The 13,036-nt window shown below is 37.9% G+C and overlaps 1 protein-coding gene across 5 annotated transcripts in view; it reads left to right on the forward strand.

Annotated features, from left to right (window-relative positions):
• The window catches only part of KIFAP3 (kinesin associated protein 3), a 72,704-nt gene that overhangs the window by 13,364 nt on the left and 46,304 nt on the right, over nucleotides 1-13,036 (forward strand). For all 5 annotated transcript variants that reach the window (XM_074906880.1, XM_074906877.1, XM_074906879.1 and 2 more), the window contains one exon: nucleotides 789-951. In XM_074906880.1, coding sequence (XP_074762981.1) covers nucleotides 789-951 — 163 coding nt within the window. The remainder of the gene's footprint in view (nucleotides 1-788; nucleotides 952-13,036) is intronic.

Here is a 13,036-nt window from a genome sequence, read left to right on the forward strand (position 1 = left end):
TTTATGTGCGTCCTTCTGGCCAAAGGAGGTTCTGGGAAATGAGAAATGAATGCATTTAAAAGATTATGTCAAATAAAAGCAGAGAAGTGTTGTTTAAAAGTTGATAAAAACTTTCTGAAGTCTTGCCAGTCAATGCTCAGATGTCTCTTCTGGCTGGTGAAGTGAACATGATCTCAGGAACTGATACCACTTCTTAGTTCCTAGATTCCACTTTTTAATTTGAAAGTGATACATGTTTCAAGATTACTTTCATGCTTTTATTAAATTAATGTACAGGACGGCATGCCTCTTCAGAGAGCACATGCAAAGTTTTGTCTAGGGGTTCATTTGAAATTCATAATGAAAGGTCTCAAATTCTTTTTGGATGCCAATTTTTTTGTCTGTCGTGGTTGGGTATCTCTAATGTCAGTTGCTTCAGGGGTGCTTGTGTTTAAGTTTAAAAGAGTCTCCCTGCCCTGCCCCCAATCTAGTCTTGCAAGTGATGTCTTGACCACATTCTTGCAGTATTCCAACTGTGAGGAATATTTCCAAAACATCTGAACTGTTCGGTTCAAAAACTGTTTTAATGAACATTACCCGGTAACCCAATCTAGAAGACTTCAACCACAAAGACATAAGCAAAGCTGCTTCAGATGAAAATCCACTGATGGTTGCTATTATGGGTACAAATTGGATATGTACTTGCATATGTGTGCATGTGAATATATAACACAGTGAGAGGGATTTTACGTTGGAGACAAAGCAGAGTTTGGATGGATTATGGATTTTTTTTCTTTACTGATATACAGGTTGAAATGGATATTGTTGAAAAACTTGTGAAAATGGTACCCTGTGAACATGAAGACCTGCTGAACATCACTCTTCGACTGTTATTGAATCTCTCCTTTGACACAGGCCTGAGAAATAAAATGGTACAAGTTGGTTTGCTTCCCAAACTCACTGCACTTCTAGGTATGTTTTCTTTTTTCTAACATAGACATTTCAGCAGGGACAGTAAAGCTGTTTGTGTCGGGAGATACGTTGGGTTTGGGATGTACAAAATCCAGTGCAGTTACTGTATCCAGATGTGATTGGAACAAGTGGAATGCAATGGTGAATCTATGAACTTTCTCCCCTAGCTTTGTATAGTCTCTTAGGATTGTTTGCCTTCTCAATTTTTTACATGCAACCTCAGTGTAGCCTTATTGTGGTTTAGTATACAAGTTAATACTATGAAAATGTACACCGCTTTGGAAGCCTTAACCCTGTCAGTGATTAATATAACAGCTACATGATATATCCTGAAATGCCTCAGATCTTCTTATGCTTTCTGCCCCACAACCGTGTTTGCACTTGATAACCTCCTCTGGGCTGAGTAAAAGGAAGAAAAAAAGTGGCATTTGGAATCCCTCTTCTTTATACTTTTTTTCCTTAAGACTGTTACTTGTCAGTAAACTGATAAGTGGAAGCTGATCAGGAAATATATTTTATCTCTTTTGAGAGAGGATCTGGCTAGGTAGTCTGGCTCAGCTTGGATTGTAAGCTTTTTGGAGCAGGAACTTGTCTCTTTCTTCTGTTTGTACAGCAGCTAGGGCTGTGGCCTAAAGTTAGGGCTTCTGGGTGCTTGTCACCCCAAGCAGTGGCAGTGACAAATCATGCTTCCAGATATTCCTTGTTTAATATTAGAGTCAGACTAAACTCAGTAGAATCAAATACTAGAAAGCAGCTATTTTAATGTGAATAGGAAAATTTCTTTTCAAATGCCATTCTCTTGGATGTGTAAGCAGGCCTGTGCAGAAGGCTGTTTAGCTTGGAAGAACTGGCTGCTAAAATTGCAGTTGGTTCCTGAAGTGGCTGTTAGGGTAATCTGCAGCAAGTTCTGCTAGTACTTTCAGAAGCTTCACTGTCTGTGGTGATTCTTTACTTGGAAGTGTTCAACTTCTTAATTTTTTTTTTAACATAGAGGCAAATGCTGTTTGCCCTAGCTTCTCCCTGTAGAATTGATTGATACTTATTTTGCAGTGTGCTGGTTAGAAAACGTAGGTAGAAATATTGTCTCTTACTTGTTTGTAAGGCCAGCCCTGATTCATGGGATTCTGCTTGATACGGTGATTCAGGTAATTCTCAAATACATCACTTTGTGTCCTGTCTCAGGGAAGCCTGCAACCTTAATAATAAAATAGTCCTGTGCCAGATGCCCCTTTTATACAAGTTACTTGGGTATTAAACACACATTATTCAAGTCAGTACCCTTCAGCTTACATTTGCAGGTCACCTTAAAGTGCTAACACACCTCAACAGCTGTTGACAAGTTACCGTGCAGCTCCTAATGCCAAGAGGTCAAGTTTGTTGACTCAGCCTACTGAAACTTAACATTTGTGCATGCTGTGCCTTTGAGTCTTTAGTACTGGGTTTGAGATGAGTATAAATTAAATGTAGTAGATATTTAAGGGGAGAATTGAGATTGCAAAGAATTAAAGGACAGGATTTGTCAAGCAGTGGTTTTGGACAGAGCACTGGGGTGGCTGCAGCCCACAGTTCTGGAAAACGTGTTGCTTTCCCAAGGACAGTTGGTGGCTTGGGAGCAGGAATGTTCTAAGCATAGGTGGAGGTTAGAAGTGGAGGGGATAGACTGCCTTCAGCTGAGCTATCAGGAATGGACTAAGTATGACATGAATATATTGGAGAAGGACCATCTTCTTTCTTTCCCTCTCACTTCAGAGTGTTGAGGCTGCTGTTGAAAGTATGGACATGAGAAATTCTGCTTAATCTTGGTTTCTGTTTTAATTAGCCTTTTCTTTTTAATAGTGCTAGTGCCTGCTTCCCTGTGTAACTTTGCCAGTTAACACCACTTGCTAGTTTTCGTGGCTTCCTTTCACAAGTCTGAAGTATTGTATATGACAAGACTCCTCCAGGCACCCAAGTTAATCAACTACCGATGATCTTTGTTATGCTCTGAATCTCAAAGAACTGGGTGCAGTTGAGGGAAATTTGGCTTCAGACTTGAGATCAGAAGCTGGGGCAGAATTGTCGAGGCCTAGGAGATATAGCCTGCTGTATTCAGGTTTTTCCATACACAAGCTGATTGAAGATGTATGAAAAGAGATTTTGTTGATTTGTATGACTTCAGTTCTTGAAGAAAACCTTGTAATTGTGGAGTCACCAGGGCCTTGCAGAGAACGTTTTCTGTACTGGTGACTTTGCTTTAATACTTAGAAATTATATTTACAGAGTAATCTTTTTTATATATTCTCTGTGTGTGTATGCTTTATGTGCAGTATGTGAATTATGGTTTCGGTGGATTAAGGTGAAAAATCATGTGAATTCACCAAATGGTTTAAACTAGATGTTTGCCTGAAATGTGGAAAACGTGTTCGTTACCACCTCAGAAGGAGAGTCCAAAGCAGCATGCTATAGACTATTCTGCAGAGGTTTGCTTCACTCTGAGTGCTCCCATTTTGCTTTGAACAGCGTAATTCAAGTGGAGTGGAGGAGTGACTTGCTCCAAATACAGTAGTTTGGTGGTTAGTATATTTGCTTGTGGCAAGTATTCTCACCTAAAGGGGGAAATGTAGAGCTGAGCTTGAAGAAAACAGATTCACATCCTTCCTTTATCCCTGGGAATGCTCTTCCATTGTTGGACAGAAGGGAAGTGCTACCCTTTTTCATAATTCTTCCTCTGGATGTGTGATTGGTTTCTAAAGTAAATGCCTTGGCAGCAAACAGAAGAAAACATTGTCTACAAGGAAGAATAAAAAAGCCTCACTTCTTGTTTGGACCAAATCCACTTTATTTTTCAGTTAACTGACCAAACCAAATACAAAAACATTAATACAGCGCTCTCAAATATAGGCACAGCTTGTGATTCACATTCTTCTAATAAGGATGCTATTTTGTGCTGCATCTGAGTGGTTTCTTAGCCTTTGTGAAGTGAGACAAATAGTTCTCCATTCTCTGAGAACAGCAGGCAGTTTGTACAGTAGAACCAGCTGAGTGCTGGTGTGTGTTATGGCAGGCTGCAAACTCTTCTTGGTGGACCACTGTTCAGGAGCTCCTGGCAGTATACAGGTGTGGCAGGCAGTACTGGGGCTTCTAACTAACCCATTATTTCTCTCAAAAGGATATAAATGATAGGGAATGGTGCAAAAGCTGTTACAGTGGGCACTGTGTTGCTGCTCAAAGAGTAAAAGGGGTGGGTCTGACTGCATGTGGGGAGGAAACGTTTTTTTCTAAGGTGTGTGCATTCATCCCGGGACAGTTCTTAGGTGTACTGAACGCATATTGTCTTGAAATGCCATTTTCTTGACATTTCCCAGTGAAAGCCATGCTTAAAGAGTGAAAACCCATTATGCTTGAAAGTCAGATTAAAGTATCTCTTCTTGGTTGCTTGAAATTGCTAGATGCTTTTAAAAATCAAGAGCTGATTGAACACAGGTATTGGTGAGCTGAAAAATGAGTGAGTCGCAGAACAGTACCAGTTGCAAATTGGGCCTAAATGGGACATGGAGTGCCAGCGTTGTGCATATTGCTCTGAAAGTGTTACACAGTGCCAAGGTGTTCAATCTCAGAGATTTTAAGTGGTGGTGAACATCTTGGGTTGTGTTTTCCAGTACATGTTACAGTGACTGAAAGAAAAGTGGCTTTGGAGGTTCAGCCAAGCAGATAAGCGTTTGCTGTACAACACTCTGAAATACAGTGTGATCAGTCCCAAGTAGCAACAGTATAGTTTTGCCATCACAGTATGCATTGAGACTATATGCCTTATTCCCGTGAGCATCCTGGCCTGATGTTCTTAGTTTATTGATGTTTCAGGACTTAGTATCAGCACACAGAGTAGTAGTAGCCACCAGATCTTATACAGAAGTCTAAGCTCTGTGCAATAGTTTGAATACTTACAGCAGGTCAGACTTTTCTATTAGGACTTCTTTATTTATGATCGAGATGGCCAGAGCACAGGGTAACTTTGACAGTCTGATTTAGTCCCCACTGAAGAGTCTGTCTTCACTAGGTTCATTGATAGGATTTTTGGGAGTTTTATTATCTAAAATCTTTTCTGGAAACTGCTGAAATTGCTCTGGTAATTTTTTCAATTCTTTACAAGTTAAGTTTAATGAGCAGTCAAAGAATTACAAAACAGTTGTATGTTAGGTTTCTTAACAATCAAGTCTTGATATGGTATGCAGCCAAGATGGATTATATGTTGACTGCTGTTTAAAAACCCAAGAAGTACTTTGCTGTCTAATTAACGGAGTACTGTGGGTTTTTAACGTTCTATTCCTTTTATGAAAGTTTCTTTTAAGAAGGCTTAAAGTAGATGTGCTCTCTTTATGAGTTCACTTGGCCTTTTTGTAATGAACTTATTATGGAGCTTCACACATCTGTTGAAAAATGGAGCTTCTTATAGGCTACTGCAGTGTTTTTTTCTGGCTTTAATAGGCCTCGTTTATCCTATAAAGAAACATACATTTTCTTACCTGATCAAGTGAGCAAACAATAGGGGTCAGATGTGGCAAAGACCCTAACAAAAAGCACATGTCCAGCCATCAGGGTGAGGTAAAGTCATATTGGGATTGCTTGAAGTTATTAATGGCAGTAAAATTTATGCTTCCTCCTGTTTTCCAATTAAATTGAGAAACCTTTTTTTCCTAAGGTGGCTCTGCAGCAGCTGGTTCCAATACTTGTTGTGTGAATATTGCCTGGGGTGTCTCCATTCCTTTATAGTAGAGGCTGGCTGAAGCACATTAAGTAACAGTTCAACTACAGGGACCAGTCTGTTGTAAAGCAGTAATTATTAAGGGATTTATTTTAATGGTAGGTTTTTTTTTAATTTGTGGTGAGTATGGCCAAGGTTTAAAAAAAAAACAACCTACAACAATAAACAAACAAAAAGAACCTACCAAAAGAAACAGAACAAAACCATCTCTTAACATTCAACTTCTAAATCCTTTTAGAAGTGCAAATAAACCTACCATGTCTGTCTGACTTGAGTGTGGGTGCACAGTGTGTCTTAGAATCCAGCACTTATTTAGATACCTTAACTATGGATTAGACAGCAAACTTGAGTGTTATTAAAAAAATTTACTTCAGCTGTTGAGAAATACAGAACTCCAAGTAGAGAGATGTCAGTATTGCTAATATTGTGTTTGAAGCAGAAATAAAATCCCAACTAACTTTAAGGTAAACACCATCACTATGTCCTGGCTTCCTGCTACTGGTAAATTGTAGTGAATTACCAGAAAAGAATAACTGAAATTCATAATGTTATGTTTTTATATAAACTTCTAAGTTTTTGAAGTCCGTTGTCTAAGATTTTTCTGATTCCTTTATCACTGTCCAGAGTTGGAAACAGTTTTTCCATTTTGTAGCTATTACAGGTGGATCCTTGCTAATTTGAACACTCAGCCTTTGACTGTTCAGGTGAGTGAAAGCTCATTGCTGTGGTGTGCTGCTCACAAGTGCACATGTGTATTTAGCTGTGTTACTAGCTTTTTTTAATGAAGAGGATAACTTTGGTGTAACACAAGAAACTAAGTTCATGAATGTTGACTGAAAATAGAAATGCTTCTGGCAGCAGCAAGCACAGGAGTGGAGAGATGGCAGCAATCTAAAGCTGAGGGACCTGAGTTGTTGGAAAATCACTAAACTGATGAATGAGAAGGATCCCCTGAGCCAGTATTTCTACTGTAGAGCTTACAATATGTGACCATGTAATTGTATTCTTTTAATTGCTTCTTTGCATATTGCAAGAACAAATTAATACTTAACAGTAAAAAGTAAATCTAGTCTTCTGTGTGAACTGTTGATGTCTGAAAGCATCACAGGGCATAACTTGGATGCCTAAAGCATGACAGAACAGAATCAACCAGCTCTAGTTTCTTGGAACATCTCCGTATAGAAGGGGTGGGGTACTGCTGCTAGTCTTCCTAATCTGTGGTAACATCTTCGCTAAACCTTTATGAGGGCCAAGGTAGAAGAGAGAGGAGCACCTTCTCCAAAGCCTTTGTGAAGCCTGCAGGCAGAGGCATGGTCTCAAAGGATCACATGGAGCAATTTTGCAGAGAATCCCATAGATCCTGAGGCTTTTACAAATTGAAGCATAAGGAGGAAGCTTGCAATTTACCTTCTTTTTTGGAAATGCAGAAACATCTTAACTCATGAGTTTCTGATCTTCTCCAGTACAGGAGACCAACTGCGGATTCCTCATGTCGCAGTTGCTAAGGTGAGAAATCCTTTATCAGTTAATACTATTATCTTCAAACTCTTCGAGCTGATGGGGGAAGAGATAGGATAACATAAAAAATTATTGCACTATAGTGAGTATAGTGCTGATATATCTCCATAAAATCAATTTCTGTTCCTTTGACCTCTGATGTATAGATGCTTTGCAGGACGGGTTATAATTTTACGTATTTGAGTAGTCTCGTTGAACAGAGGAAAACTTTCTCTGTGAGGCTGGGGCCTCAAATATCTCCTTTTTGGAAAAGCTGTCAGATCTGTGAGAAACTTGTAGATAATCGGTGAATGACCTTTTAAATAACAAAAATATGATGTTTTCACAATAAGAATAATATAACTGAATTATTTACCTTTCTTCCAAGACTTTGCCAGTGGAGTATGCTGGTACTTCCACAGGAACAGTATCTCTTGAGTAAAAAGGAGCTTAATTCTTGCTATCTGGAAGACTCAAAAGCTCAACCAATACTTAACTCCATTTTTTGGGCTTAGCAGATTTAAACCTCAGGTTTGTACTTCGAAACATGGGTAAAACCGGTTTCCATTTCAATGCAGTGAATCATTGCTTTCTCAGAGTGAAAGGCAGCATGATGCATGGTTTTTTTTCTTTTTCCTCCTTCGAGCAGGAGCATTTTGAAATATAGCTGCACCATCCATTCAGGACTGAGGCTGTTCTGCTGTTGAGCTGTGCAGCCACAGACACAGGAGCATAGAAAGCCTCAACCTATTTCCAGTTTCCATTCCTGCTGAATTCCAAACAAGAAGATTGGAAGGGTGTTTTTAGAGCAGAGAAGTCTGAATATTTTCTGATGATTGTAACTGGAGCAGCTGATGTATTTCAATTAAATATAGTGCAGATATGGCAAAAATTATACATGTCCTATAAATTTCCATTTAATTGTACATAGCATATGTAAGCATTTAATGCATGTAGCTTTGCGGAGACTTCTAAAGGAACAGCTTTGCATGGAATTTCTTCCACCTACTTTGAAAGTGAGAGTTTTCTTAGTTTGAATCAAGCTGAGAACCACCTCTTCTAATTTCCAGTTTATTATAATAACAGTAGTTAATTCTTTTTATATTTCTTGCTTTCTTCCTTGCTCTGACCTAAAACATATTTCTTTTGTGGAGAAAAGAGAAGTAGCTTTATCTTCTTCCTTCAGGGAAAATCCTATTGCCTCATGTTTCTCTCTAATCTGAACTTCTAATTCATTTATTTCTGGCTTGTGCAGTACATGGGATATTGCAACCAATCAGTTTCCAGTTTCTGTGTGAACTCACATGAGTTCAAGTATGATTGGTTGTAGGACATCCTGAATGACAAAATTTTTTTTTCCTGTAGGAAGATCAAGCCTTCAAAAAGGACATATCTAAATTTAGCAGTACGTTGTCTACCCAGTGGCAATGCTTTGTTGTCTTTTATGAGTAGCAGTACTGCAGTTAAGCGTTTACTGTATACTTTTCAGTCTGTCTTGCATAGAGTTCCAGGCAAAGAAGTTGAGCCTGGGGCTCCAGATGTGCAGCTTAATTTTTGTCTATAGCTGTAACATTAAATAACCTGAATTAGTCATTTAGTAGTCCTTTGACTTCGGATTCATCATTATAATTCCTTCTTTGTTTCTTAGAAAAAAGATTGTATCCATGTTTCAGATGTGGCATGTACTTAGTTCTTTTGGGGCAAAGGAAAGGAAAAAACCTAAAACACCAAAAAAGCCTCCAACCATGGCAAAATCAGGGGTTTAAGTTAGGCTTATGGTATGAAGCCAGTTTCAAATAACATAAAGGTGGCACAAGAGAGGTTATTAGTGTGTAATTAATATCATAATATATTATTTAGAATCACTAGGCTCCTTGAGTATGAGCAGATTTGAAATTCTTTCAGGTTCTCTTGATAAAATAAACTGATATATCCAATACGACTTATATTTATATATGTAAATCAAATCAGTATGTGTCTAAAACCACACATGGAGTAACTTAGTCCAACTGTTTCAGAGCTGGTTGCAAGGAATAATGTGGGACAGCAGTAACCAGAGATACCTTTCTATCACTTTTTTTCCTAAGATCACTGCTAATTATGATCCATGTGAATAATCTCTTGATTTCAATATTTTCTGACAGCAGTATGAGACAGTATATAGATCTGATACTCAGTTTGTGACATTCTTACCATCTAGATTTCTTATTTGCCTAATTCTGCAGCAGATTTGACTTGAGAGTATCAGAGTTTGAAACTGAAATGAAGATTCTCTCTGCCATTTTAATAGGTATTTACTTTCGTTTGTGTTCTGGTTTTGATTTGGTGTACTTAATGTTTTGCACATGAGTTGGATAGGGTATATTTCATATCCAATGGGGAGACGTTGATGATTCCATTAGAAATGATGGCTGCTTGAATTGCTGATAGTGTTACATTTGAATAATTTAGTCCATGATTTATATTCTTATTTTTATTTTAGCATTTGAAAACTGAATGCTGCTGTTGCAACTCAGAGTAGCATTTCAGTTTTACAGCTTCAGGGTTTCTCTTTTGTTGTCATGGAGCTAATTGAGGATTTTTTCATTTTAAGCTCACCATCTCAACCGAAACACAGGACCTGATCTTGTGATCAAGAAATTGTGGGTTTTTTTCTCTAGCTTCTGCTAACTAGTACCATTTCAAAATTTAACCTTAGTAAGAACAAGACATGGAATTCAGGCATTGGTCCCCAGAACTGGCACATGGCTTCTTATTAATGTTCAAAGGCTAAGAATCTGAAGCCATTTTGAACTCAGAACCCATCATGTATTTATTTCCCTCTCTAATTTGCAGAAAACTAGTTGTGAAAACAGCCCGAGGGACCCGGTATTTTTCCATCCCAGCTGCTCCAGCTGAACTACAGCTGCAAAAAAAAAAATTCTAAGTATTGTTTCTATAAACTGTTGAGTGTATTTTATAACACAATAATTCCCACAAAATCAGTAACTGCAGTTAATGACCGGTTTGTTAAGGCATTAACTGCACTCAGCTGGGAATGACCAATTTCTCTGGAATGGCTGTATAAGAACTAAGGATAATTCAGTAACACTTCCAAATAATTATTTGGTTAATTAATGGTAAATTCTTGTGGAAATCCTATCAAAGTACTTGTGACCCCCACATTTAATATCCAATGAGTTCATTATGATTCATGTTTTATTGCCATAAATACCAGAAGAATCCATAATGACTAGGCCATTATTTTCCAGGGCTGCCCTTAGTGCTTTAGGCCATTTGGCTATTCCACCTTCAGTCATAAAAAGCTTGATGCGCAAAACTACCAGCATTTGTAGGCCACAACTTTTTGGCGCCCTACCAGAACTTTGGTGATTTTATATGAACTCGTTTGGCAGAGATCTGTTTTTTCTTTTCTTTCTCTTGCTTTTCTAGTTAGGGGGATAATTGTTGCATATTGTACCGAGTCATAAGGAAGTCTTCCTTGCAGTGTCTGTTGCTGTTCCATGTGTGGCCTTCAGCAGTGGTCAAAAATAGCAGAAAAGGTATCACCACCGTGCTTTGGAAAGCTGCTCTCTAGCCAGGTACTGGGCAGAGTTTGAAATTTTTACAGCCAAGTCTCTAAACAATAATTGACTTAAGGCTTTATTCATTAGCATTCAGATGAGTATAAAATAATAACAACAAAATAAGCTTGGTACTGGTATATTCAAGTAATAGTCAGTAGCTGCCAGTTTATATTTTTGGGAGTGAAGTCCCTGTGTAAAAGCATGGCAGTTGGGTTGGTGGATTTTTCAAACAGCCAGTTGCTTCTTACCCATTTATACAATCTTCAGCCTGCAAGATGATGCTTAGTGTTTAAAATGCTGTAGCTGTTGAATCTCTTCTCTTTCTAATCTTCGACAAACTAGTTATGCATGGTTTCCAGTCAACTTTCCAATAGACTCTGTGCTTCCTAATTGAGCACGAGATTAACAGTTGCATTATTTGTGCTGGCTGTGCTTAAAAGCTACCACCTCTTGATTTTCCTGAAGCTTTTGATTCTCTGGATCATGTGTTGCCACTGTTTTGCATGAGAACTGAAAAAAGTCAGGAGGTTCTGCTTTTTCTCCACCAAAGTGCTTCCATAGGGAAAGTGGGACAGTGACACCAGCCTGAAATTTTTTCCTTTCTGGGAAATTAAAATGAAATTAAATTTATAATCCATACCATTAAATACTTAAAAGCTGGTTTAGTTGCACACTGTTTTCTTTTAGCTTTAGTTCTGTAGTTTTTCATCTTCAAGTCAGTAGAATTCAGGGTTTTTTTTCCATTTACTTACAATTGAAAAATACTTCCTTGCTGAGCCTCTGCAGTAAGTGCCTCTGACTTAAATCCTCTGAACCCTTCTCTGTTCCCTGTGTTGATAGTAGGACGGAGAACTGGAGGGAACTGGGTCAGTTAACTGCACAGCAAGAAGGAATTTAAATTCAGTTGTTCTTTTTGAAACTATAGCTGTCTCTGCTTTTGGTGTATCATGAAGTCTGTCTTATGGAACATACTTCAAGAGAATGATTTAAGTGCCAGTCATTAAAAACCAAGTCCTTAAGATTTCATTCAGATAAAATAAACTGATTTGAATTCTGGATATTCTTCACACTTTAGGTTGAGTAGGTCTATATATATATAAATTATAGATATAATTATATAGATAATTTATTAATAATAAATATATTATATTAATAATATAGATTATTAATAATTATTAATTTATAACCCTAACCCTAACCCTAATCTTTTTGATTATTTTTGGTAGTTTAGAAAGCAAGGCAGTACTGTCATTCAGCACTGATACCCAAGGTATGTGTTCAGGCATCAAAATTGTGGCAGGCTGGGCTTTTGAAAAAAAGGGGAGAGAAAATTACACAGAGGGTTTTTTCTCAAAAAAACAGGCTGTTGCTGCTAAAGTAGGCTATTTTATTTGAAAATAAGCTGCCAGTATTGCTGAATACCAGGGAACTGCTGTTGCTACCAACTATAAGACTATCTTAGCACAGAAGAAGCTTACAAAAATAAGGAGGAAAAGTACCCATGAAGGACAGAGGTTAAACAGATATAAAGCAGCATCATTCTTGTTGACTGCCTGCCAGTTCATACCTGCTGAAGGTCTGGTCGAACTTCACTTTAGTTTGTTTTTCCTGTGGCTGTTCTGGGAAGCAAACTTTCCTCTCTTTTGTACTGGCTTACCTTTTGCTTCACATAGTGTTTCCTGCGTTTCCAGCAAAGTGTAATTGTAATTTGAGCCTTAAATTTGAGTCTTGATGTTTGAGTCTTAAATAGAAGCATGGAAAGAAGTGTTAAGAGCAGTGTAAACAGCTCTTATTTTTCCTAGTGTCGTGAAATTTGAAGGCATAATTTACTCTTGCAATTTTTATATTTGCTTAGGAGAAGCCTTTAGCTGTATGTATGGGAAGTTTTTTTCATGTAATTGCTGGATTTAGAATGTCACTACAAGTGAATAGGTAGGTAAGATGATCAGTGATAAGAGAAGCACAAAAGATAATAAACACTTCATTTTGTTTGCTTAAAACAGAGTGTGTATGCTTCAACGATTATAGTACTGTCTGTGCTTTTATGTTAATAATAGCCAGAGTAGCTTACAGATTTTGGAGTCATCCTTTGCCAGCTATTAAGCATGTGGAAGGTTGTGATACAAGTTATGTTTTTTCAAACAGGTAAGAATCCAGAATGCTCTGAAAGGTCAGCTGTGTTTTTAGGTTTGGCATGGGAAAGAAAACTTCACTGTTGTAGGGCAACTGCCAGAAGGGTTTCATGGGTCTTTTTTGGTAATTCAATTTTGAAAAAAGGCAC

This window comes from Athene noctua, chromosome 5, assembly GCF_965140245.1.
Source record: "Athene noctua chromosome 5, bAthNoc1.hap1.1, whole genome shotgun sequence".
Classification (NCBI taxonomy): Eukaryota; Metazoa; Chordata; class Aves; order Strigiformes; family Strigidae; genus Athene; species Athene noctua.